Source organism: Carlito syrichta, unplaced genomic scaffold (assembly GCF_000164805.1).
Source record: "Carlito syrichta isolate Samal-C Ts95f unplaced genomic scaffold, Tarsius_syrichta-2.0.1 Scaffold315645, whole genome shotgun sequence".
NCBI classification, from domain to species: domain Eukaryota; kingdom Metazoa; phylum Chordata; class Mammalia; order Primates; family Tarsiidae; genus Carlito; species Carlito syrichta.
Genome location: NW_007259741.1, coordinates 1,666,397 through 1,691,720, shown reverse-complemented (window position 1 = coordinate 1,691,720; position 25,324 = coordinate 1,666,397). Strand labels below are relative to the sequence as shown.

Genomic DNA, 25,324 nt, shown 5'->3' with positions numbered 1-25,324 from the left:
CCATTTCAAATAAATTAATACCAAACAGCTGAAGAAAGGAGGGAAAAATGAAGGAATTGAAACAGATTGTAAACCAATCTATTAACAGTTATCTCTGTAGAGACGGATTATAGATTTTTGATTTTTACCTTACATACTTACAGGCCCAATTTTTTTAAAACCCTGAGTATGGATTACTTTTGTAATCATAAAGAAGAAGACAATGTTAAAAAAAAATAGAACCTCTCCAAAAAACCCCCTGTAAATTCTGCCATATTCTAAGATAATCATTATTTATACTTGAATTATTTACTCACTAGAAGTGAACTAAGGACTTTGAGAAGTTAAGCCAATTTGTGCTTATTAAAAGTTTTCAATAATAAAAGGATTCCAGAGTAGTTTATCTGATGGAATGTAGTGTAACTTATATTAAAAATTATTGGCTTACAAGAAAGCATAAAATAGTATATCTAAATTAATTCTAAATAATTATATATTGGGCAATAAATTATTTTATATTCTTAAGTCCCTAGGAAGAAAGCTGAAAAAAAAGTTAAAAAATAAAACATTAATTCCATTATGAAGAATACCTTCATGTAAATGTAATCATTCCTGTTTAAAGACATTTAAAACAGCCCCCATTCCAGTCACATATTTCATGTACTGACCTTAGAAAAATTCTACAAATAAGTTTATTTCAAGTTTTAAAGTTTACATTTTGAAATAATTAGGGAAGTTTGACTAATTGGAGATGTTTGCTCACTTTTCACATCCTCTTATATTTTATAGATAAGAAATCAAGATTTTGTGAGCAGTAGGTTTTATGTTAATGTTAACAGTTGTTGATTTTCTATTTTCATCAAATGTGTGTGTTTTTTTCCCTTTCACATGCTTCGGTTTAAATGGATATGTATTGGTCTCATAATTAATCCAACAAACATTTCTCAATGGAGGGGCTCTGTTGAGTAGACTGGATATTGCTCCCTCCCTCACCTCCTTTAACTTTATCTTGCTGCTGGGGAAATGATACAAAACACGGAGATGGGAGGAACATCATGGTAACAGAGAAATCGAAAAATGTCATGATGTCTAAAAAGGCAGACCGTGAGGTTAGAAGAGAGGAAAATGGCATACCTGTGTGAAGGTGGACAGAGAACAAGACCAAGGGGAGGGAACCTTTTCCTAAGTCATCCTGAGAGACATTCAGATGATTAAAAACCTGTATCTAGTGCTGACACTTGCCTCCAGAGAGGCTCTAAGAAGAGGATCTAAGCACCTCCAGATTTTTCTTGGAAATAGATCATTCACTATATCTCACTTTGAAGCATGAAACAAGGTGGATCAGAAACTTAAAAGTAGTGTTCAGTAACTAGTCACAAATTTGTAAGATGGTTCATTCTGTAATTTTTTTTTTTTTTGGTTAACAAAAAATATGCCAGCTGCTGCTACGGCAACTAAGGATATACGAATCAGACAACCTCTTCTCCTGTTCTCTCAATTCCTCTCATAATAAAGAATAAGAGATTGAGATGTAAAACAATATACCAAATAGAGTGACCTACCCTCATACACACAGTAAATCATCTTTGAGTACCAACTTTAATATATTCTACATAAAGAGATGAATAAATAAATTAATTGATTTAATCTTCATGTAAGATTGGTGCCTGTCATTCATCAAGAACTGTGATTTTATTGTTAACTCAGAAATTTAATAAAAAACTAAAATGTCCCGATGAAAGTTATGCATTATTGTGTTCTTATCACATGACAGCATGGGTTATACAAAGATATTACCAGTTTGAAATTGACCCTTATTCTTTAAAGCAGAGTTCTGATCTATAACTTGAAGAATAAAAGCTTGAAATTGCTTTCATGCTTATTTAGTCATGTAAGTGATTTTTAAAATGTCAAAATGGAATTTAGATTATAAATGAATTCATTTGTTCTACCAATGACTGTAGTCATGCTTTATGACAAGTGTGGGATACTTTCATCTAAATTTTTCTATGATGAAATCAGAATGATGAATTTTGGAAAAGATCAAAGTAGAGATGCACTTTAAATAGAAATATCTTTTTTAAAGTCAATATTCATCACATTACTACACAACAGAAATTATGTTAAGGCTAGCTGGGGTTTTCAATCAAATCTATTCAAAGTTGGGACTCTCCATAGCACTTTGGAGAAATGTGTGGGTTACCAAACTTTGTTTTAAATATTGACTTTGTCACATATTAACAGTGTGACATTATTTCCTCTTCTGTAAAATGAGATCAATTGTACTTTCTTTGCATGCTTGTTGAAAAAATTACAGATGCTTCATGTAAGTTTTTATGTGAACCTAGTTAGTATGTAGGCTTAAAAAACAAAAGTTTCCACTACTATTATTGTTATGAATGCGGAACCCTCATACCAATCATAAAGCATATCATCCATTTTGTAAACTACAATCCAAATGGCATTTTCAAGCATTTACTATAAGATTTTTTTTTTGCAATAAAATGTTAAACATTCCATGGAACCTACAAGAGTGGAAAAATGATGAGTTTTTAGTAACAGGCCTTTTGATACTTAATTTACTTGATACTTAATACTCAGTCAACTCAGATTACTCATTACTGTTCTCTATTCCTTTAGAAACAAAGCTAAACAACCCTACAAACTTCTACATTACATGAACCAAGAGACACAGAGAAGAGAGAGATTGCTATAGAAAGTTACGTTATTTTTATTTAATTTTTATTGTTATGTAATAGATGTACATATTTTGGGGGTTCATGCAATATTCAATACATTCATATATTTTATAAATATCAAATCAGCGTAACTGGAATATCCATCATCTTAAATATTTTTCTTTTCTTTATGCTTGAAACATTTGAATTATTCTCTTCTAGCTGTTTAAAAATTAACAATAGATTGTTGTAAACTATAGTCACCCAGCTGATCTTCAAAAACTAGGTCCTATTTCTTCTATCTAACTGAATATTTGTGCTCATTATTCAACCCTACAGAATTACATTTTTAAAAGGCATTTGTGCTTTTAAAAATACCAGCCTATATATTTTTAAGTGAAGAACTAAAAGAACAAAGGTAATATTTCAATACCATAGTTTAAAAAATAATTTCCTTTCAAATAATTTTTTATAACCATTCATATGTCATTTTGTGCCAACTTCATTTAAAAACTGTTAGTGCTTCAATTGTTATTAGGCTAAATGGTAGTAGTTCCATTAATACTATATACTGAAAGTGAAAATTATCTAAATATTACAAATAAGACCTCAAAACACTATTTGGCTTCTTAAATGGCATCATGTGAATTCTGACTTAATCATGTTTGAGTGTAGTAAAACTTTTTGTTGGACAAAGATTAGAAGGCACAACAAATTTATTACTTATTAATTTTATTATTACTATTTAAAATATATTGTTTATGCCCAAGCTAGCATCTTTTGGTGTTTTTAGTGAGTTCCCTGTTGTGATAGGATCACCAGTATGCCAAAGGCTACAACAGTAACTGAAAGAACGTAAGGAGCATGCAGACAGATAACCTCAGAATATGCTTAGATAGACTGCAGTCTAATTTTAAAAATCTTAATTTACCATGGAAATTTGTATTACTTGCATGAGGTGGATGTCAGACATGAGAAGGTCTGTCAACTTTGGGAGTCGTCATGCTGAGATTAGAGAAAGCATGATGCCATGAAGGGACCCGAGCGGGACCAGCATTGTTTCCTGATACTGACAAGAGAAGACATCCTCTGGGCACAGGTTTATGAGTTAGGACCTCTTACTGAATAGTTTTCATTCTAATAAAGGCTTCCACTGAGAGGCCATTAATTTAGGGAAATTCTCATTCTCTGTTACTGGAGAAACCTAGTATATTATTTTTTGATTATTTTAAGAGTCAAGCAAGTTTTGACTTTCCTGTAGATGACTGCTATGCATATATAATTATAAACCTCAACTTGATTTCAAACTCAACCTGCCAGATGGAGAGAAATAATCTCAGCCAATTCCAACTGATTTTGTTCAGGAGTTCCTCTGTCAACTCAAAAATTTATTTTTCTTCTTTTCTTTTCCTGGGTTGGATTTAAGTTCTGGAGATGTTGGTGGCAGGGAGAAGCTGTACTTCTCATCTTCTTACTACTGATACATCTGTATCCAGGCCAGAGCTGGTCTATGTCAAAAATTATGTTCCTTCCTTCCTGCAGAGGGACTGTGTGTGGTTCTCTGCCACACCTTCTTCCCTCTTGCCAGCATGAGGAAACATTCTATAGCCAGGTCTACAGGATGGCACCGGAAACATTCTGGTGTGGGGAACTCTGTGGGACTTGCTCCCTCCCCAAGCTCCATTTGAGTTGAAGGTCCTCTCTAGGTTCCAAACCCATCAGAGGCTTTTATTGGATAACTGACACAGTGTGGAACCCATATTCAAGGCCACACTAAATATCTTAGGTATAACTACCTGTTTTCTTAGCCTGGACAGTCTTTTATTTTGTAGATAACTAGAGGCAGGTAGATAGGAATCTTTTAAATCTACTGGTTTTTGTTTTTTGTTCGTTTTTTTTTTTTTTGAGTTGGAGTCTCACTCTGCCACCCGGACTGGAGTGCCCTGGCCGCTCCCGGCCACTGAAACCTCGACCTCCTGGGCTCCAGTCATCCTTCCGCCTCAGCCTTCCAAGTAGCTAGAACTACAGGCGCGCGCTACCACGCCCGGCTAATGGTCTGTTTAACACATAAACTTTATATCCAAAGTTTATGTTACTCAAAATCATCTGTCTTGAAAGTCATTGGTTTTATGCTTCAAAATAATGCCACTTCTCTTATTCAGCACTGGTATTTCTGCTGTGAATTAATGCATGCGAAAATCTAGTCCGAATGGTGAGAGAGTCATAGGTTTAGTAAACCACACAACAACCAAATAATTACAAGGAACAACAAAAAAAATCATATTGATGAATATATCTAAAGAGTAACAACCTATTGCTGGTTTTTCTTGCCTTGCTTTACCAGATTAAGCCCATTGTTTGAAAAGGAAGGAGAGTAATAGGTAGGATATCTGGATTAGAGATTCTCCACTTGCTTTATAAAAACGGTAACAATTTTTAAATAGTCAAATCAGTCATTAAAAGTTCAAAATTTCACTGTCACTTTTCATGTTTGATTCTGAAGATAAAGGGACTTTCATTGAAGCTCATCGAGTATTATATAATTATTTAAACAGTTTGCATTTTTGGAAAAGCTAACTCAGATGAAGAGACAGTAATGGTAAAACTGACTACATGTGGGGTTTACTTGGGTTGCTTGGGATAGTTTCCTTAGGAATAGCATTCATTCTTTACTTCAAGTCTATAGTGGCTTCTTATTTTTCCTTATAAAATGTGAACAATTCAACACAGCATTTAGTGAAAATTGGGACCTGACTTGAACCCGTGTTTCTGGGCTTTGCTTTCTCTGTGTGCCTTCATAAATTTGACCCTCAGGGCTCACAGAGCTTCTGCTTTCTTTTCGAATACTTATTGAACTTTTCCAACTGCATGAATTCAGACAGCCTATTCATTTCACCAGAAGGTGCTCTCTTCCTCAAGAGTGAGACACTCCTTCCATTCCTGTCAGATCTGCATAAGGAATCTTCAGGCTTTCTCATACCTCTCCCATGGCGGTTCTTTAAAGCTAAACTGTACTATGGATATCTGTGCAGTTAAACCAGGACAATACTCAGCAGATGAATACTTGGGTCTTCTAACTCTGCTTCAGACATAGTGCCAGGCCATTTCAATTCTCTGAGCATCAGAGCAGGCTGTGGATTTCATAACTGTCCATGCACGTATTGTTTTCAGTCTGAAGATTATTGGCTAATGTTTCAAATCCTTGTGTACAGAAATCAAGTCTAAATTTCCAACAATGCTTTTACTCAGTAACTATTTACTAACTCAAACAGAATACCAGATGAGAAACAAATAGATTATTGATCACTCCAGTGGGATAAATGGGAAAAATAATGGTAATGTTTAGTGATTTTATTTGACTCTCATTGATATGGGGTAGGTGAGAGGTTGGTCATGGACTACCTTTCCCCTTCCCTTTATTTTAGCCATTGATTGGGAGTTCCTTCTCTTTTATCTACAGGCTAAAAGTTTTAATACTCTTCCTATAATTAAGGAGAGGTAGTATGTCACAGTTCACAGCAAAGAAAAGGGCTGAAGATTAACTACTTATACACGGTTCATTTGACAGACTTCTGAATAAACTCAGAAAGCCTTGTCAGATAAATACCAACTCCGATCACTTTATTTCAAAGAAGATAAAAATAACTCAATTCCCTGACAACAACCTAAGCCTTTGCAGCAGTTCAACAAGTAGCATTAATGTTTCAGCTCACTGCTATGGTTTCATGTTCTATTATGTTTTTATGTTGATGAAGATTTTCTATTTCAAAGAAGACAGAAAATAAGCTTACCTCCATCCTTCTCAGCTCATCACATCTGTTATTCAATTATGTGGTCTTTACTTGTGGGTACCTGAAATAGTGAGAAAGAATAAAAAAAAAGAAAATTAAATGTAACTCAACAGCATTTTGTAAAAGGCAAATATTTACAATTTTCATTGATGACAGACACACACTTCATAAAACTATTAGCATGCAACTCCAGCTGCAAAACTGAACAGCGATATGCCTAAGCTGGTTAGCAGCAAAAAAGTAAACCAATCACATCGACAAAAAGCCACCATAAACAAAAAAACTGTATTTAAAAGATTAACAGTTTTGGCATTCATCCCTACCATCAAGTCTTTCACTTTCTTTTTTTTTCCATCAAAATTTAGCTTACGTTTGATGTTAGCAAGAGTTGCATTACTATTATTGTTAATTTTAGTTCTGTTTATTGCCTTGAGGGTTATATATTGTAAAATAATTTTGGTGCCTCTAGTTAATGTTAATTAGTTGTTTTAATAGCCTATAGACCTATTTGTTATGTTTTTGTAGGTTTACTTTTTTAACTATCAGGAACTTAATAACTGAGAATATTTAACATTACTGGTGCATAGGCAAAATTACAGAGTTACTATTAGTGTTACCTGTTTAACGTTTAGTCATCCTTTGAGTCCTGCGACATATTTCCTTAATAATCATCAGCCATCAAGTCTGATAGTCTCAAAAGAAATATCAGCCCTCTAAACTGCCTTCAAGGGCGGTGATATTTAGCACTGAAAATTACAAATAAAGTTTTTGAGGTTGAATAGCAACAACTGGCCAGTGACACTGATGATTTGTTTGTCAAAACAAATTGTTATAAACTACGCAAATGAAGTCCACGCACTCCTTTGAGTGAAAACAATAAAGTGAATCTACGCAATGCTTACATGTTGGATGGGATATTTAATGTGCGGGGAAACTCAAAGGTTGAAGAACTAGGCATTTAGACAGTGGTAAGTGGTAATCTTACCTCTTTATACTCCATTACTCTTTCTCACGAGAGACATGCTAATGCAAACAAGTCAATCAGAATTTGTGTTTAGCAAGATAAAGCTTAGAGGATAGTTTAAAATCCATTTATTATTCTAAATCCATTTTTTCCATTAACATGTTATACATTAGTGTTTACTAACCATGATTCATGTAACAGTTTAGTTTGTTAACTTTTAAATTATTTAACAACCATAAGTTATTAATACATTTTTAAGTATTACACAAATATCTTAAAACAGGCTTGGGTTCATTTTTGTAATTTTTAAATAGAAAACATTTTAGCATCTCTTGAAGAAGAAATAAAGCAGGCATTTAAAGCTAGAAAACAAGTAATTCCAAATTTAGTTTTTACAAAAGTTTTCAGCTTTATTGACAAATTATGGCAAACATATTTGACAAATTGTGGTTTCCTATTTAGAGAAGCTTACACATGGAACTTTATGTGTGTTTTTTTTCTTTTTTAACAAATACAGGTTAAAACACTGAACAAATTCAGTTAGCTACAAACATACAGTAGCCGCTTGTTCTCAACCCCATTAAAACAGCATTTAAAATTAAATTTACAAACTTAATATCGAACATCTTCATCTAACTAACAGATATTAAAAGACAGGTTAAAACATCTTATCTACAACTTTATTATCAGCTAATTCAAAAATCATATTACAGTCTTTTAGCAACCCTAAACAAAGTTTCTGCTAGTTGATTGTGACTCAAAATCTGTTAACAGATTCATGCTCTTTCTTTAAAAAAAAGAAAGAAAAAAAAAGTTAACACACAACAATGAAAAACAACCAAGAGTTTATCATCCTACTGAAAGGTTTATAGACTATGCTTGCCAATGTCTTTTTCAGTCCGTTTTGTAAAATAATACTAATTTCAATGTCACGCCAACAGTATAGAGGAAAATACAAGAAATATATGGGAGTAATCATGAGCAGGTATCCCTAGAATAGAAAAACAAACAAACAAACAAACAAAAAAAGGACTATTACTTGTCTTGTTGCTGTTTATGTGGAGACCACAGGCTATGAACTGTCTTTGAGGTGAGGTCACAGGTGAGGAGGACCTTCAATATCTACCATAGGGGTGTTCCCTGTATCCCCCTCTGGCTGACCTTGGTGGTGGTGCCTTCAAGCTAGAGCGGGTTGTGGCCCATTCTTCTGGTGCTATGAACAAGAGAAAGACAGTAACATACGCATGACTTCACAGTTATCAAAAATAGTCATTTAAGGCACAATAGTTAACCCAGAAAATGAGAATAAAATATCTCAACTCCAAAAGCTAAATCCTTACTACTTTTCCCATATGGTGAGGCCCTCCAAAAAGTGTGTTTATATGTATGCATGTATGTGTGTATTTTATATAATTATATATATAACTGTATATACACTATATATATGCATATACAGCCACTTATAATTAAACCTTCAGGGTATTATTCAAAGAAGAGAATGTTAAGGTCGTTGGATAATTGCCCATTTATTATGTGTTAGATTTCAATGACACAAAATAGAAAGTGTAAACCACTCTTCATTTTATCTTTTTATACAGAGTTCTAAAAAATTAGATGGTAAACCAGTGATTCTCAGTCATTGAATAGCCTGAGACTCACCAGAGAATTGTAAACAAACAAAGTGAAAAATAACTAATGCCATTCTCTCTCCCCAAACCAACTGACTAGAAAGTACTATGGGGTAGGGTCTAAGATTCCATATTTTTCAGATGCTTTCCAGATGATTCTTATGTTTTCTGGGGTTGAGATTCATTGTGCTAAACTGTACTAGAAGAAGTAAGTGAGAGATCAGCAGGATATGAAACAGAGAAAAATTTAAGCAGTAGGAGAAAACAATAACAGAAAAAAACCCACATAAAACCAAAGATATCAGTTGTTCCAAATAAACCACTCTAGCAAGACTCCTCATTTGCCTGTTAACCAGATCTACATTACCTTCAATCTCAATTTATTGGGAGTCAGTCAAAAAAGAAACAAGCAACCAAAGCTTCTGAGTACTATGGAAAATAGATATTGTGAAGTCTATTTCCCCAGAAAAGTAATCCTTTAAAGGAACTTAATATTGGGCTTATGGTGATATTTTATGTGATTGCAGAAACTAGGCTATCTTGATCCTTCAATCAGAATTCAGTTCCTCACTGAAAGCAGATTCCATGCATGGGTCGATGGCCAATGCAGGTATGGACCTAGGGAAGGAGATGACTAGAAAGGGACACACTGATACTGATGGCTGATAGTAATGGAAAAAAGTAAAGGTGACAGTAATGGAAATATCAACTAGGAAATCACTGCAGACTGAAGGCGACTGAGGTAGGGCATTTGCTCTGGATAGTTCAAGTGCTCCTAAGAATTTGTTCAGAAAGATTATCAAAAAAGAATAAGAAAAATTTTAAAGGCATTCACTATGATATACAGCAAATAAAAACAATCTACAGTGTAAAAAAATAATCAAAAGTTTATCAGTGTGGAAAAAAGAGCACTTAAACGGATAAATATTAGGTTGCTGATGATACCATCATTATTACAAATAACACCTGATAATAAATGAAAACTTTTATCCCTTTCACTATTTAAGGTACATGCCTATGTTTATTTCAGTATCTGATAGAATATAAAATAAGAGTAAGAAACTAAATAAATAAGAAAAAATGTGACCATTGCTCAGAATATAGGCAAACTCTGGCCTAAAAATCAAATTTGGCCAGTTGCCTGTTTTTGTAAAGTTTTACTGGAACACAGGCATGCTTATTTATTTACATATTGTCTATGGCTGCTTTCATGCTACACTGGCAGAATTGAGTAACTGTGACAGAGATTATACTACCTGAGAAGTCTAAAATATACTCTGGGCTTCTACCAAAAAAAAGGTTTACAGACTCATGCTATAAACCATGTTGGCTTTTTTGATGGGAGAATGTGGATGTTAGTCTTTCAGATGTGATTGCTTGAGGACAGAAATTTAATCCCAAATTGCCTAACTTTCTTAACATAGAAGTTTTGAAGAAAAATTCCATGTATTTCCCTGACCAGAATTAAATAATACTGTCTTTGACATACCAGAAAGGAAAACCGACTTAGCTTGAAAGTATCTCTTCGACCTTACACAAAATGAATGTTTACACTGTGTCTATGAGGTAATAAGTGATATATCAATGTTTTTGTGCTCATGGTGGTATCTATCCCAACTTATTGCAGTTTCTGACAAATGGAATGTATACTCTTTGCTCCAATTGTCCTAGAATATCAGAAATTCCTAGGTTGTGCTCTATGGGATTTAAGAGCTGAGCTAATATAGGTTTCCAGTTTTCTCAGGAAATGGAAGTCCTGGGTAACTTCTCAGAATTTGAATGTTCCTGAAAAATAGCCGAATAGTCATGAACAGACAAAAATACCTGCCACATCCACCCTCAGATTTTTCAGAATTTTAAACTGACATAATTGTGGGGACTTGCCACAGAGGGCCTACGTGTTTAATAAACAACTTATTGATTTGGTTTTACTTGACTTTTTTCTAAAGCTCTGGGCAGTTAATTGATTAACTAAAACTCTTCATTTCCTGTTAGCCGACATTAGAATAGGAGTGTTGCTGTTCACTGTTGTATTCCCAGTGCCTGGAAGAAATGTGGTGCCTAGTTAAGGTTGAATGCAGTGAGAGATTACATGAACAGAAGGATGGAGGAATGAATGAATGAGGGAACTATGAAGTAGAAAGAACTTCCAATGACAACCTAAAGAACAGTAACAGTTGAGCTGAAGAACTGTGACATTTATTTTAAAAGCTCTATAACTCGAAATCTTATGTATTTGCTATAAAGTCAGACTTCTTACTCAAAGGGGTTAGCTAGCTAAGTACCCAAACTATTTTACTACTGAATTCAATAAAAACAGCAGTTGTGGAATCCAATTTCAAAAAAGTCCAAAAACATGCTGTTTTAGAATTCTCTATTTGTATGTGAATTAATATTATGGTTTTTCCTCTTTGCTCAATCCTAGGAAAACGGGAAATACTGTTAGTGTACAGCAACTGTAACTAGGAAGGTAAAAGTCAGGTCCAAATGAATTCCTACCCAGGCAAAAGTGAGTTACAGATTTTTCCAGGATTTTTCACCGTTAGCAGAGAAAGTCAAGGATTTATTTCACTTAATTCAGATCTTGGTTCCATTGTTTACACGTTATTATTCTTATTTGTGCCTAATTCACTTCATCCTTATCTTTCCTAATATCAGAATGTTTACATATAGTCACTTGTTTAAAATTGTCATGTCATAACACAAGGCAGTTTTTCTCAGTAAAATGATATTCTTTGGACTGGGCCTGGTAGAGTACTGACTCAGAGAATGATTTTCCAGGGTCACTATAGAGTGTGTCATTGAACCATATCTGGCCAGCCAATCCCCTCAATGCTCACCAGCAATGTTTAGGTTTTTGAACTTCTTTACTTCAAGTATCACAGAAAGAATGGATTCCTAGGAATCCAAAGGGATTCTAACAGGAATCTACCATGAAACCTTGAGCATGGAAAAGTCCCAAGCATAGAGAAAGATAAATCATAAGTTCCTCATAATGAAGTTTCTGTGAAATATAAAGTTGTAAAGATCCAGGAATGGATTTAGGATTTATACCTCCTTTTGGGACTCTTATTTAGCTGACAAGTAGCTTTAAAATATGTTGTCTTCCTACAAATGTTGGAATTCTGGCTAATTGTTTCTAGCCCCATGAAGTGGTCTAGGATTTCAATTAAAAAAAATCATCATGGACAATGACATTTAGAAATTTCTTTGTCCTTTGGTAAACAATAAAGGAAGTAAAATGCTCTCAATACCAGGATCATCATCATATGAGACGCACTAGCTTGGCTATGAATGTGAATTGCACAAATAATAAATTCCTCCTCAGAGAAGGTATCATAGACTATCTGCCAAACTGAAATTACTGAAATGGATTACATAATGTGTGGATCTGGAAACAGCAAATTAAGACAGGAGAAACCGCAATTAAGTGACTTGATCAAATTGCTACAATTTTTTGCCTTCTCAATTCAAATTTTAGGGTACCATATTGTATAAAAAATATAAAATAATTTCATATTTATTACATAAATGATAAAATCTTCACTAAAGAGATGTTTTTCTTTACTAAAAATCTTTTATATGCTAGTCACTATACTATGTCCTACATATGAGGACAGTTTAAGAAGATTTAAACAGATAAAAGGAAAAAAACTAACATGAAATTTAATAGATTATAACACAATTACAATGAATATTTTAAGAAAGTGCTGGGGAAAGCATAGAAGAAGAACCTATTCACTTTTATCATTCATTTGCACTTGCATTGAACTCTAACATTTAATCATTTGAAAGAAGGGATTTTTCTGAGCAAATATACCCAGGAAGAACACAAGTGCTGTTTAACCTGTCGAAGGTAATTATCCTTTTTTAAAGGGTTTTAATTATTTTGTATTTATTTTGTATCATACAGCCTTGTTTCTAAACTGGACTCTAAGATCTATGGGTGAAGAAATCCTCTACAGTGGTAGACAGAGTGAGAACACCATAAATATCCATAAATATTTGTAAGTTATGTATAAATAAATGGTGTTGCTAAGTAAGAAAAAGGAATTTTAAAGTCAAGTATGCACAATATGTAAAACAAAACTATATTGAGAAAGGCATTGTTAGTAATTAGGCTGTCATGTTGTATGTATATAATATACACTACTATTTCTTTTAAAAGGTACTCTGTGTCTGTCTTTTTAATGAACTCAGACTGATTTTTTACCCAATGAGTCAAGTGTTACAGGCTACCTAGAGTGCATCTCTATTACATGCTAATCAGCATCATCAAGGAACACTTTACTTTGATGGAATAGTGTAAATTATCCAGGTAACTCTCTTGTGCATTAAATGTTACTCCAGTGACTTCAAAAGCTTCTGCATCTCAAATACTGTGCTCTCAGCAAAAAATCAGCCCAATTAAGTGGTGTGCATTTCTCAATGTGCTCTCATTTCTGTGGAGGGACCAGGTACTTTGGGGAGCATTCACAGTGGGAAAGAAAAATCTGGACGGTTTTTAAGTCAAAAGACTGCGTTCTCTTATTTTTTCAGAGATGCTTTAAGCATTGAGGTTGTTGAGCAAAACAGAGAGTATAGGAACAAGAGGTCAGTTTAGGAACGTTGGCAATATTTAAATATCTAGAAAGGAAGCGTTTGATGTATATCTTTCAGGAAGTAGTTTTAAAACATTGCCTACAGAGGAAATTGATTTTAGAGATCAGAAAGGATACAGGCTACCATGGAGATTATTGAGGGCACAGCCATCATGGTCATACTGTGCTAGTCCTAGACAGCTATTTGTATTTCTGAAATCCAAAAAAGAAACTAAAACAAAAAATGTTTTGTAAACCCACAACACCAAAATAGGGCAGCTAGCTATTTGTATTTCTGAAATCCGAAAAAGAAACTAAAACAAAAAATGTTTTGTAAACCCACAATATCAAAAGAGGGCAGCTCATGCTGTTTATTTTTTGGTGCATTGTAACTCAATATGTGAAAATCAACCGCTGGTGTTTTTGGTTTGAGAATCATGTAAGAGTATTATGACATGGTTGATTAAAATTCACTTTGGCTCTGAGCCACTTGGTTTGCTGGTCTCGGTAAAGTTTTTGATGCCTCTGAGGAATATAATTCTACTTAAAAGCACCTTTCACATAGATACTCACGGGTTATTCTAAGGCTATTTATTCCCAAAGAGGTTAGATGTTTTGCTACTGTTGTAACTCGCTATAATAATAGTATTCATTTTACTTATTTAACTTTTAAACACCTTCATTTTTTACACGAAAAAATTTGAAGAAACTCACGATCATCACACCTTCTCATGGCAAAGGACAGCACTAGGTATTTTACATATATCAATAGCAAATATAATTTTCCTATGAGGCAGGTGTTAATATTGCCCTTCTTTTAAAGACTAGGAAACTATAACTCAGAAAGTCTGGGTGTTGGGAAGACAGAATTTTTATCGATAGCTGCCATCCCTTTTGTCTGAAAGAAGTTCCTGACTTCCGATCTCTTCTCTCATCTATTTTTTTTTTTTTTTTTTGCCTAGAAAATAGGACTTAATTTATTTTTCTCCCATCGGAGTACAGAATAGTGATTCCAAACATTAATTAGCCAAATGAGTGAGATTATAGTTTTAATTTTAACAAGAATAATGTGAGCTTCTTCTGAATTTGTGAAGGAGCAAATCGAGGCATTCATTCATTCAACATGGAAGGCAGGGTTAGCTGCTCTGCGCTGAGCATTTTAAAATAAGAATAAAATTTTGGAGCCAAATTGCTCAACCATTTCATCTGCACAATTTGTATTCCCACTATTTGTAATCACAGAGTTGATTGTCTTAGATGCAGAGGGTGACAGAATAGTACTGAGGGAGAAATGTGGATGACCAGCATCTATTTTCACAAATGAACATCATGCCTTGTGTTGTGAGAAGAGTTGTTAACTTTCAGTTCACTATCATTTGTGCTCTTAGGAAATGCAGTCATCGTCTGGGAAGCCTTTACAGTTTTTACCACTCTTTCAAATTTTTAATTAGACATTCTCTGTTAGGAAAAAAAGCATTACTTGGGATAATCTATTTAGAGAGTCACAAAGGGCTGGACCTTTCTAAGGACTCTATTTTCAACTCTAAAATTGTGTGGCGCACAATGGCGGGCACTTGTTAATCATTTATAGAATAAGTTAATTACATTTAAATAGTTTACATCTTCATTTTAGACCCCTAAAAGAGGCCACAGGCTTTCCTCAAATAGATTCCTTCATTCTGAATGACAGAACTAGGGGTCTTATGGCCAGACCTTCATTTGAGTTCTGGTTCTGATTCTTTCTCATTGAAAATCCCCTTTGATAATTCTAGGGACATTTTTTTTCCCTTAACTTTTCTCTGTTTTTATACTTGTCCTTGTTTAAAACCTCTAACTTCATCTAATCTCCATATCATAACCTGGTTTCACTATTTTATCTTTTGTGTCTAAGTTCAATTGATCTGAATTATTGCTATTTCTAATTGTGAGCTCCAGGAGGGTTTTTAAAAAATGACAAACTTCAGGCTGAACCAAGAACAGCATTACAGGTAGTTTAGCTTGCAGTGGGTGATTTTTACACGCTTCTGTGTTCCCAGGTGAAGCCATCATTATATGGGATGTCAGGAAGAATCCCTGTAATTCAAACACTGATTATGGTGGTATTTTTATTTTTAAGTTGTCTACTCTATTTTAATCCCTAGTCTATATATTATCAAATTTAATAAGTTGATGCAGTCTGTACCACATCATTTCTAATTACCATACATTAATAATTAATAGATTGTATGTCATTAACATTTTAATTTATATTTATCCTCAAACCTGTTGTATAGTATCCTGTGGCTGTAGAATAATACAGGTCAGTAGTTCTGAATATTTTTAAATAAGCATGCGTCTATCATCTTGTTTCAGAGTTAAGATCTCATCTAAGTAAAAAAGAGATGAAGAAGGCAGCTAGAGAAAGGCTTTTTAAATTGGAAGGCACAGAAAAAAAATTGGTGAATGACAATCAAACATAATGTAGAAGGTTGTCTGATTAGAGTCTAAAATATACTTTCATTGTTGTCAAGTAAAATCATCAATCTTTCAAAAGCCTGAAGAATTCAGTCATTGGGTTTTTGAAAGGTACATATGGACTTTATGAGACATAATAGAAGGGAAGATGATATAAACTAATATGGTATAATTCTCTTCTCAAACTGGTGATATAAACTAATATGGTATAATTCTCTTCTCAAACAATTGCAATACTTTAACTCATTGAAGAAGGTAGGGTTGGTGACATACCTTCAAAGACAAAGAGACTAAATTTGCAATTACCTGCTTGTATCACTCTCACTAAATCCCTCATTCCTATGCCTGAGAACGGAAATGAGCCCAGTGTGTATTCTCAAACATTAAGTTACAGCAGTTAGAAAAGAAATCAAGCCTTAAGCTCTGCAAAATGTTAATGTTGCTGTGTGATCTACTCAATCTGCCTGTGCTATTGCTCCAGTGTCCCTCTGCCTGTTTCTCCAGGTGGATAAATGGTTATTACCACTTGCATAGTAAAGATTTTAGCTAGTCTTTGTCCCTGGTTACTGGGAGGTAACCTCTAAATCCTGAGATTTCCAGAGTGATTAGAGTGTATCTGTCATTCAAAGTGGGTCCCTTCAACCACAGTTGATAATTTATGTTAATGAGATGATTCAAAATGGGGGCTGGTTGTGCTAGAAAGACCAACCATAAGATGAGAGAATGGGGTTTGGCCCACATAATATCAGCTCAAACTGAGGAAGGAAGAGGCCTGGATACTGAGATGATTCAATCATCATGCCTACATAATGAAACCGTAATAAAACATCTGGACACAGAGGCTTGTATGGGCAATATTTTATTTAGTATCACAACTGATGTGCTGGGAGGATGATGTGGGCCAGCAGATGTTGGACGCTTCATGTTTGGGGCTCTCTTAGACTTTACTCTTGCCCTGTGTGTCTCTTCCTTGGCTGGTTCTGATGTGTATCCTTGCTATAATAAAACTGCAATTATAAGTATAGCATTTTCTCAGTTATGTGAATCATTCTGGCAAGTCATCTAACCTGAGGAGGTACTGTGGCAGCCTCCAAATTTGTAGCCAGCTGGTAAGAAGTAAGAGGGACTTAGATCCACCCAGACTTGTGATTGGTGTGTAAAGTGAGAGTAATTTTATAGAAAACTGTGCCTTTAACTTGTGAATTTTTACCGAACTGTGGGCATCCCCCTCATCTCTTGCTTGCCTCTATCTCCAATCTCCTCAGCAGCCTAATTTTCAGCTCTTTGCTTATGATTGGACTATCTGCACCAGAATCTCAGTCAAAAGAGCTTCCAGGGGTACCTGTCTGTTGCCTGCTGCTGCACCTCTGAGCATGAGAGGGCTTCTTCTGGGATATTCCTGAATAATGGCAGGCTTCAGAAAGAATGACCTATTCTAGCAGTTTTTGTTTGTTTTCTGGCACATCTTGCTTCCAGCTGAACTAAAGTTTTAACAAGGTACCAGTAGGGTTAAGTCATTTGCTAAATACAAAAAGGCATTGGCTATAAGTCATCAATAATTATAATTACATTTTAACTGGTATAGTTTTTCAGCAATCCATATATATATATTACATAAAATTTCCCACTGAAACATTCAATAAATTGTGGCATATTTGATAAATGAAGTATAGCAAATTTATTTTAGAACAATATATCTTAGTCTTTTTTTCTTTAATCCATGTCTTCTTTTAATAAACATAAAAATCTTTTGAAACTCGGAAAATTCTTTAAAGACTCTCTAAGTTGGCATATCTTCTGTATATGTATTTTCTCTTAACTGCTGTACTTTCATGTAGGAAAGACTTCCCCCCCCAGCTTTATACTTTGTGTTTTAAAAACAATTCATTTTTTCTATATTTTAAATATAAATCTGTATCATATTTAATTTTTTTTACTTTATCTGCTTATCCCAAAATTCTGACAATACATTACTCAATTCTCTGCTCCCCCATCTTAGTTAAAATGATTGTACTATTATTATTATTAACTCAGCAGAAAAGAAAGTGACTTAAAAAAAAACCCCAAAAACTTTCCTCTGGCTTTTTAAATAGTTTCAACAGGAGAGTTGTTAAATGCATGTGGACTATAATTTTTTGTAGACTCTATCTGTTGGGTAAATGTTAGAAAAAATCAAAGTTGAGACTTAACTGTTTAACACACACTTTTTCAGAAAGAAAGTAAACTTAAACTTAAAAGAAAATACTTAAACTTACAGTTTTTAAAAGTGGATTTTAGATCTAGGTTTTATAACACAATGTTTGCTTATAAAATACCCAGCGTTTTAAATTAGCCTGCACATAAACTATGTGTTACCTTTAAGAATGCAAAGGATTGGCATAGTTTTGACCATTCATCCTTTCAGTAGTCATGAGAAGCAGATACTGATGGGGGAAAATAGGTTTCAAGAATACTTTGGTCTTATTACTGTGAAATTATAAAGATAATTATGAAAGGACAGATATCATATATTAAGATTACAGACTACTTTTTATTTTGTCCTCATGCATGTATCTATATAAAACTTATTTTCAACTTTAGCTTACCGTAGAACCAACCAGGAAGCTCTTTCTTTTTTTTTTTTTAATCAATATTTTTTATTATGATGTTGTGGGGTACAGTTAAGGGTTAGGTATACAAATATGTTTCATTCAGGTACCCTGTTGATAAGAGGTGTTTCCCCATCCCCAGACAGATATTTGCTACCGTTAATCCCATCTCCCTCCCCGCCCCCCCATATTTTCCCACTACTGTCAGTCATTTTCTTATAGTATTACATTGGATGTTCAAGGTGATGGCCAGTTCTTGTCTCCAAAATTTGTGATAGAGCTGGTCTAGGGTGGAAAGTACACACTGGAATTTTTCAACAGGTAATTCTATTGTATGTATTTATTTTAAAGATGTGGAGCACAATTCAGGGTTAGGTATACAAATATTCATTATGCATGTACCCTTGTTGATGAGGTATGCTCCTCTCCTCCTCCACTGGCAGATTCCCACTACAGCCAATCCCGCCTCTGCCCTACCTGGCAGAGGTAATTCTAAAATGTGAAATCAAGGTTAATAATCTAGATAATACACAAAAAACAGGTTTCAGTTTTGCCTAAAACTGTTGCAGAAAGGAGTGTATAATTCAGAACAAAATTGAAACTATAAATACATTGAACCTAAAATTAGACTACAAGCAGTGATACAGTGGTTCACTGCCCTTTTTGGTTATTTCTTGCTAGGCAACATGATCTGCATTTATTATCAAGACTAATTGGATTAGATATCCATCTAATTGCAACCTCCGAAACAGTAAAAAAGAGAAAGTGAGCTCGTTTTTAAATTATTTTGCCATTGAATTTTAAAATATTTTAGAAGCACAATTTTTCTAGGCTTTCTCACTTTAAATTAAAAATAAAGTTTAAATATATATGGAAAATGAAATAAACAGTGGTAATTTTCTCTATAACCTATCGTGTCACAACTTCAATATTAATAAATCTCAGAAAAAATAAATTATTTGCATACATTCTTTCTTAAATGACTGATAAATTCTTCCCAATAGTAAGAGGCCTCATCTCCATTTGCAAAATCTATTTTCCCAAATTTCTATTTCTGTTTACCATTAAAAATAGAGAATCTTTGTTCCTGAGTCACATGGCTGGCGTGAATGCCAGTTGGCTTCATTTTCCTTTGCTGTTTTCATAGATTAATCAATGCAGGGCTTATTTTCACACTGGGATAATAATCATTCCAGCTCCTCAACACAAAATGAGTATGTTCGTGTTCTGCAATTGACTTGAAGTGAGGCACTCAAATGCCCTAGAATACAGCACAAAAATTCTTTTTGCTTTCATTCATTTCAAGACAGTGTATTAATATTATCCTCCTTGCTTCCACACAGCTGTCATCTAAAATGTCACTGAAGAATGGATGCATAATTAGCTCTTCAGTTCATACATTAAATACATTTTAATAAACAGCTCTTTTCTATGAGAAGAGAATATTGCTGTCCATTCTTAGCTGCCAGTCTCCAGAATTTAGAAGGTGTTTCTTATGTGAAGCATTGCTTAGCCAAGCTAATGTATGCACTGTATTTAAAATGCACTCTTATTGAATTATGAGCTATTCAGACTCATCCAAAACAATTATAGTGACTCTGATAAATTAGGAAGTATTTTAAAAATGCAGAAGCTGATTTGGAATTCCTGTAAGTCAAATATTCATGCTCCAAAAATAAATTCAAGTTATCAGAAATGTAATATTTAAATAGTAATTTAATAAGAACCCACTTAATATCAGTTAAATATTTAATAAATACTAATGCATTAAATATTAAGTGATATTTATAATAAATAAGACAATTCTATTTTAATAATATTCATTTATAATTTTAATATTTAAATTGTATATTTACATTGTTGCAAGAAAAATAGTTTAATATTTGATATTAAATTGTCTGCAAATATCTTGAATAATTTGTGATGACACCTAAAAGGATACACACATTTCTAGAAGTCAACATATTTATTATTTCAGTGATGAAATACAAACCCCAAAGAGACAAATACAATATCCATCTTTGTGATACACAAAACACAAAATATGAAGATTCAGAGTGAAATGTCCCACTGGTAGATTGGTTTTTTATTTCCGCTGGCTTATGTAAAGTTATTTCTAGAGGAAGCCTACCTGAGAGATTCCACCTGTGAGTCTTTTGAACGCAGGACGCTGTGATTCAAAACAGCTTCCTTCCTCCTCTCCTCGCTCCTTTACTTGCCCTCCCAGTTCTTTCTGTCAACATGAGAAGTAAGGGAAGGTTCCTGGGATAATGGACTGTGAGTCTTCTCACATGACTGTCCAAGTCTAGGGGGACGTTGTTAAGAAACTGAGAATTCAGGATACTCGTTTTGTAAAAGTAGACACACCACTGGAATTCAGTATCTGCATCCATGATACAACCAAAGTGTAACAAGGAGGAGTTACTGATTCAAGATGTAAGTGAATGAATAAGTGGGGACACAAACTTTACATTTGGGAAAACCATTATTGATTTAGATTGCGTACAGTTCATTAAAGATAAGCTATAAGTGGATACCAGTTAATGTGATAGATGGACAATTAATGAAAACATACCAGTCCTCAAATCACTGCTCTACTAGTATATTTAAATTTTATCATCTGCCTATTTGGCTATCTTGGATGAACAGCCTATCACCAACTACCTAATATTCCCCTACATATCACCTAATAATAAAACATGAGTGCACAAAATTGGCTTCAAGATTTTGATGCTAAGCTCTTACTATTCCTTGTTGCTTGACGTAGTTCTTGCATTACTGCCTGTACAGGATATGAGATCTTGAGACTCCCAAAATTTAAATCTCATGACCATATGGATTGACATGCAAGTGCTTTATTTTTTGGTTATGGAAAAAAGGGAGTTACCCCTTTCAAATCAGCTTGCTAATGGTTAATTCAAATAACACATGCAAAAATATATTAAACTCTGCGTTTTTCCGGGTATGATCCTAATAACTGAGAAATGAAAAAAAAAAGAAAAAAAGGTTTTCTTTATATTTTATGATAGAGAAATCTTAAAGAATTTTAATAAGACAGTCTATTTTGTATTTTAAAAATATATTTATAGATTTAAAGATTAACAAAATATATAACAAAAGGCAAAGAATGAATAAATATGATAACATAATTCAGAAGTATTTTAATTTCCTTCCTTTTGTTTACTTACATTTTCTGTACTGTATCTGTATTATTTTTATAGTAAGAAAAAATCAACTTTATTTATCAGGTAAATCATACCTATGTGTCTGCTTATATTTCCAAACACCTATGGTAAAAATAATTCTTAAAAAGTAAAATTAATTTCAGTTGTGCATCACATAAGACGTAGGTGCTTTTGTTCAGTATCCCAGCCCCTGTTCTGTGAGTCAGTGTGTGCTGTAGACAGGCCACCATGAGCCTGGAGGATTATGGGGCAGCAGGATGGCTTGGGCTGTTGGGATCCTGGCTCTTGAGTGGCCTTCCCTTTCAACCCCACTATGCTGTACTCACATCCTTATTCTCTATGAGATCTGCACCATGAAAAAGGTCGCAATACAACAGTTAGATTTCTTTGTCCCAACCCCTGACCCCAACAAAATAAGAAAGTAAATTCTGTCCTGAATAATTATCCTTTTGACATAAAAATAAATTTAAAAGAAACTTCCAAGATTAAAATGCAAAGAGGGTTCACATATCCACATTTTCAAAGACTAAAAACACCTTGAATGTGAGGTATATTTTTGACCTACTGCTTACTCCATAATATTAGAAAATGGCAACAGATCTTAGTAGCCAAAGAAAAGATCATGTCCCTAAAGAACAGTCTATTTTTATGTACTTCAGTGTCTAATCTTTCTGCATTGAGAGTATGGCTAATTTGGCTGAAATATAAGTGAGTAATTTAGGTGAATAAAAGTTCTCAAGAAAAATCTGCTGCCTAACTAATATTTTCCTTACTTTGCCCAGGCAGTCAAATCCTCCTTTCGACATTTTCCTCATGACTTTATTATGAAGAATTTATTGACTACTTTCTGTGTGCAGAGAATTGTTTGTTGGTAAATTATAATTTGACCCAGAATAAAATATAGTGCTTATGGGCAGGTATAGCTTCTAAAGTAAATTATTATTATTTTCCTCTCTCGACACTGGTGATAAGATAGAAGATTTCTCTTCCTCCATGACTTACATTTTGAAATGTTAATACCACGGGAAGCAATCGGGAAAAGTGTATGAATGCAAACTGTTTCTTTTCAAACTTTCTAGGGGAGACACAGTCAGAGCTCAACTCTAACCCCAGTGGGCTTACAGTGTTGTTCCTTTGTTGCCTGGTTCTCCTGCTGTGCCCTGTCAGATCAAATGTATCCCTGTTATTGATCTCAACCTATGTAATTTGGCAAGGTAACGCTCATAAGTGTGATTTTAATCAAACTGATGTTAAGTGTAAAAAAATGATTATTTCCAAGTTAAAAAAATGGAACTTTTCAAAAAATGATTTATAAATAATAATGTCTTTGCATTAGAATGTAAACTTCAAAAAACGAAGGTTCACTGCATTATCTCTGGGATTGAGAACAATAATTTGCATGTGTTAGTCATTAAATAAACATTTAAGTGAGTAACGTCCTCCGAACTTGTATAGAATTATTGTATCATATGATTTAGAATCCGATGCTACTTGTTATATGCAGCTGTGTTTCTCAACAGGAAACAGCAGGAAAAAGGGACGGATGGTGTCCACCTTGTATACCATCATATTTTTAGAGCTTAGCCATACCTATGTGAAAAAATTTTAGTGAATTGAAGAAAGGCTTATATTGTCTATTATTCATCTATCATCCTCAGTAACTAATTATACAAGGCAGGTGGTCTGATTCTTGTATGACTAAGATCGTGCTTGGAACAATAGACATATTGTTGCACTGAACTCAGAGAGTGCTGCAGTGGCAGGTTTGAACGTTGTGGAATGGTGGGCAGCCTTGCATATCAGTCTGGCTGGCCCGCTGGTGGGGTTTGGAGGAAGTTTGGGTTTTGGATACTCATTTTCTTATTAAATACCATCTGATGCATTTGACCCCTTCCTTCCAAAAACCAACTCATCTTCGACAAGGCCTCCACCACCTACCACTGGGGAGAGGAGAACCTATTCAGTAAATGGTGCTGGGAAAACTGGCTGACCACATGCAGAAGATTGAAACAGGAACCCTATCTATTCCCATGCACAAAGGTTAACTCCAAATGGATCAGAGACCTAAATGTAAAACCTCAAACCATAAGAACCTTAGAAAATGAAGGACATACCCTCATGGAAATCGGAACTGGCATCCAATTCCTGAACAAAACCCGAAACCCACAGGTCATAAGAGAGAAGATAGACAAGTGGGACCTTATTAAACTGACAAGCTTCTGCAAGGCCAAAGAAATCATTAAGAGAGCAGGGAGACAGCCTACAGACTGGGAAAAAGTATTTGCCAACTCCAGGTCGGACAAAGGTTTAACATCCTGAATCTACAAGGAACTAAAACGTGCTGAAAAGAAAAAAACAAACAACCCCATTATAAAATGGGCAAAAGATATAAACAGACACTTCACAAAAGAGGACATCCGAGCAGCCAACAAACACATAAAGAAATGTTTAACCTCACTAATCATCAGGGAGATGCAAATCAAAACCACACTGAGATACCACCTAACTCCAGCCAGAATGGCAATTATCAACAACTCAAAAAATAACAGCTGCTGAAGAGGGTGTGGCGAAAAGGGAACACTTCTACACTGGTGGTGGGAGTGTAAACTAGTGCAACCTCTGTGGAAAGCAGTGTGGTGATTCCTAAAAGCTCTAAATATCAACCTCCCATATGACCCCACAATTCCCCTACTGGGAATATACCCTGAAGAACTCAAATCACTCTATAAAAAAGATACCTGCACACGTATGTTTATCACAGCGTTGTTCACAATAGCAAGAACCTGGAAACAACCATGCTGCCCATCAAAAGAGGACTGGATTAAAAAAATGTGGTACATATACACGATGGAATACTACGCAGCCATAAAAAAGAACAAAATCATGAATTTCACAGCAACCTGGATGGAACTAGAATCTATAATACTGAGTGACCTCTCACAGAAACAAAGATCTGAGTATCACATGTTCTCACTCATATAATGGACCTTGAACATCCAATGTAATACTATAAGAAAATGACTGATGGTACTGGGAAACTATGGGGGAGGGTTAACAGTAGCAAATATCTGCCTGGGGATGGTGAAACACCTCTTATCAACAGGGTGCCTGAATGAAACGTAATTGTGCACCTAACCCTTAACTGTACCCCACAAAACCATAATAAAAAATATTGATTAAAAAAAAAAAAGAAAAATGGATAAAGAACAAAATTAAAGCTGTACTTTCTATGGCAGCTTATCAACTGAGCCAGACTTGTGCAAACTCATCATCCATCACCTATGTTTCTGTAAAATAATTTCTGAAAATATGTTTAGTTTGTTTTAGAAAATACCCAAATCAAATTTTGCTCCTACAGCAGTGAAAGATTAAGTTAATTTGACTGGTGCTAGAAAATAAGGGATTTGGGAGAGAAAGGGCCTCGTGCTTGTTTTTAACTCATTCTTTTTTTTTTTGTAAAATAATAGGAAAGACTAC

The 25,324-nt window shown here is 34.3% G+C and overlaps 1 protein-coding gene across 1 annotated transcript in view; it reads right to left on the bottom strand.

Annotated features, from left to right (window-relative positions):
* Positions 1-7,525: 7,525 nt before the first annotated feature.
* Positions 7,526-25,324, bottom strand: part of KHDRBS2 (KH RNA binding domain containing, signal transduction associated 2) — a 478,057-nt gene continuing 460,258 nt past the window's right edge. Inside the window, exons 8-9 of the mRNA XM_021706491.1 lie at positions 8,574-8,625; positions 7,526-8,403 (exon numbers count right to left, since the gene is read on the bottom strand). Of these exons, the coding sequence (XP_021562166.1) occupies positions 8,388-8,403; positions 8,574-8,625 (68 nt within the window). The 3' untranslated portion in view covers positions 7,526-8,387. The remainder of the gene's footprint in view (positions 8,404-8,573; positions 8,626-25,324) is intronic.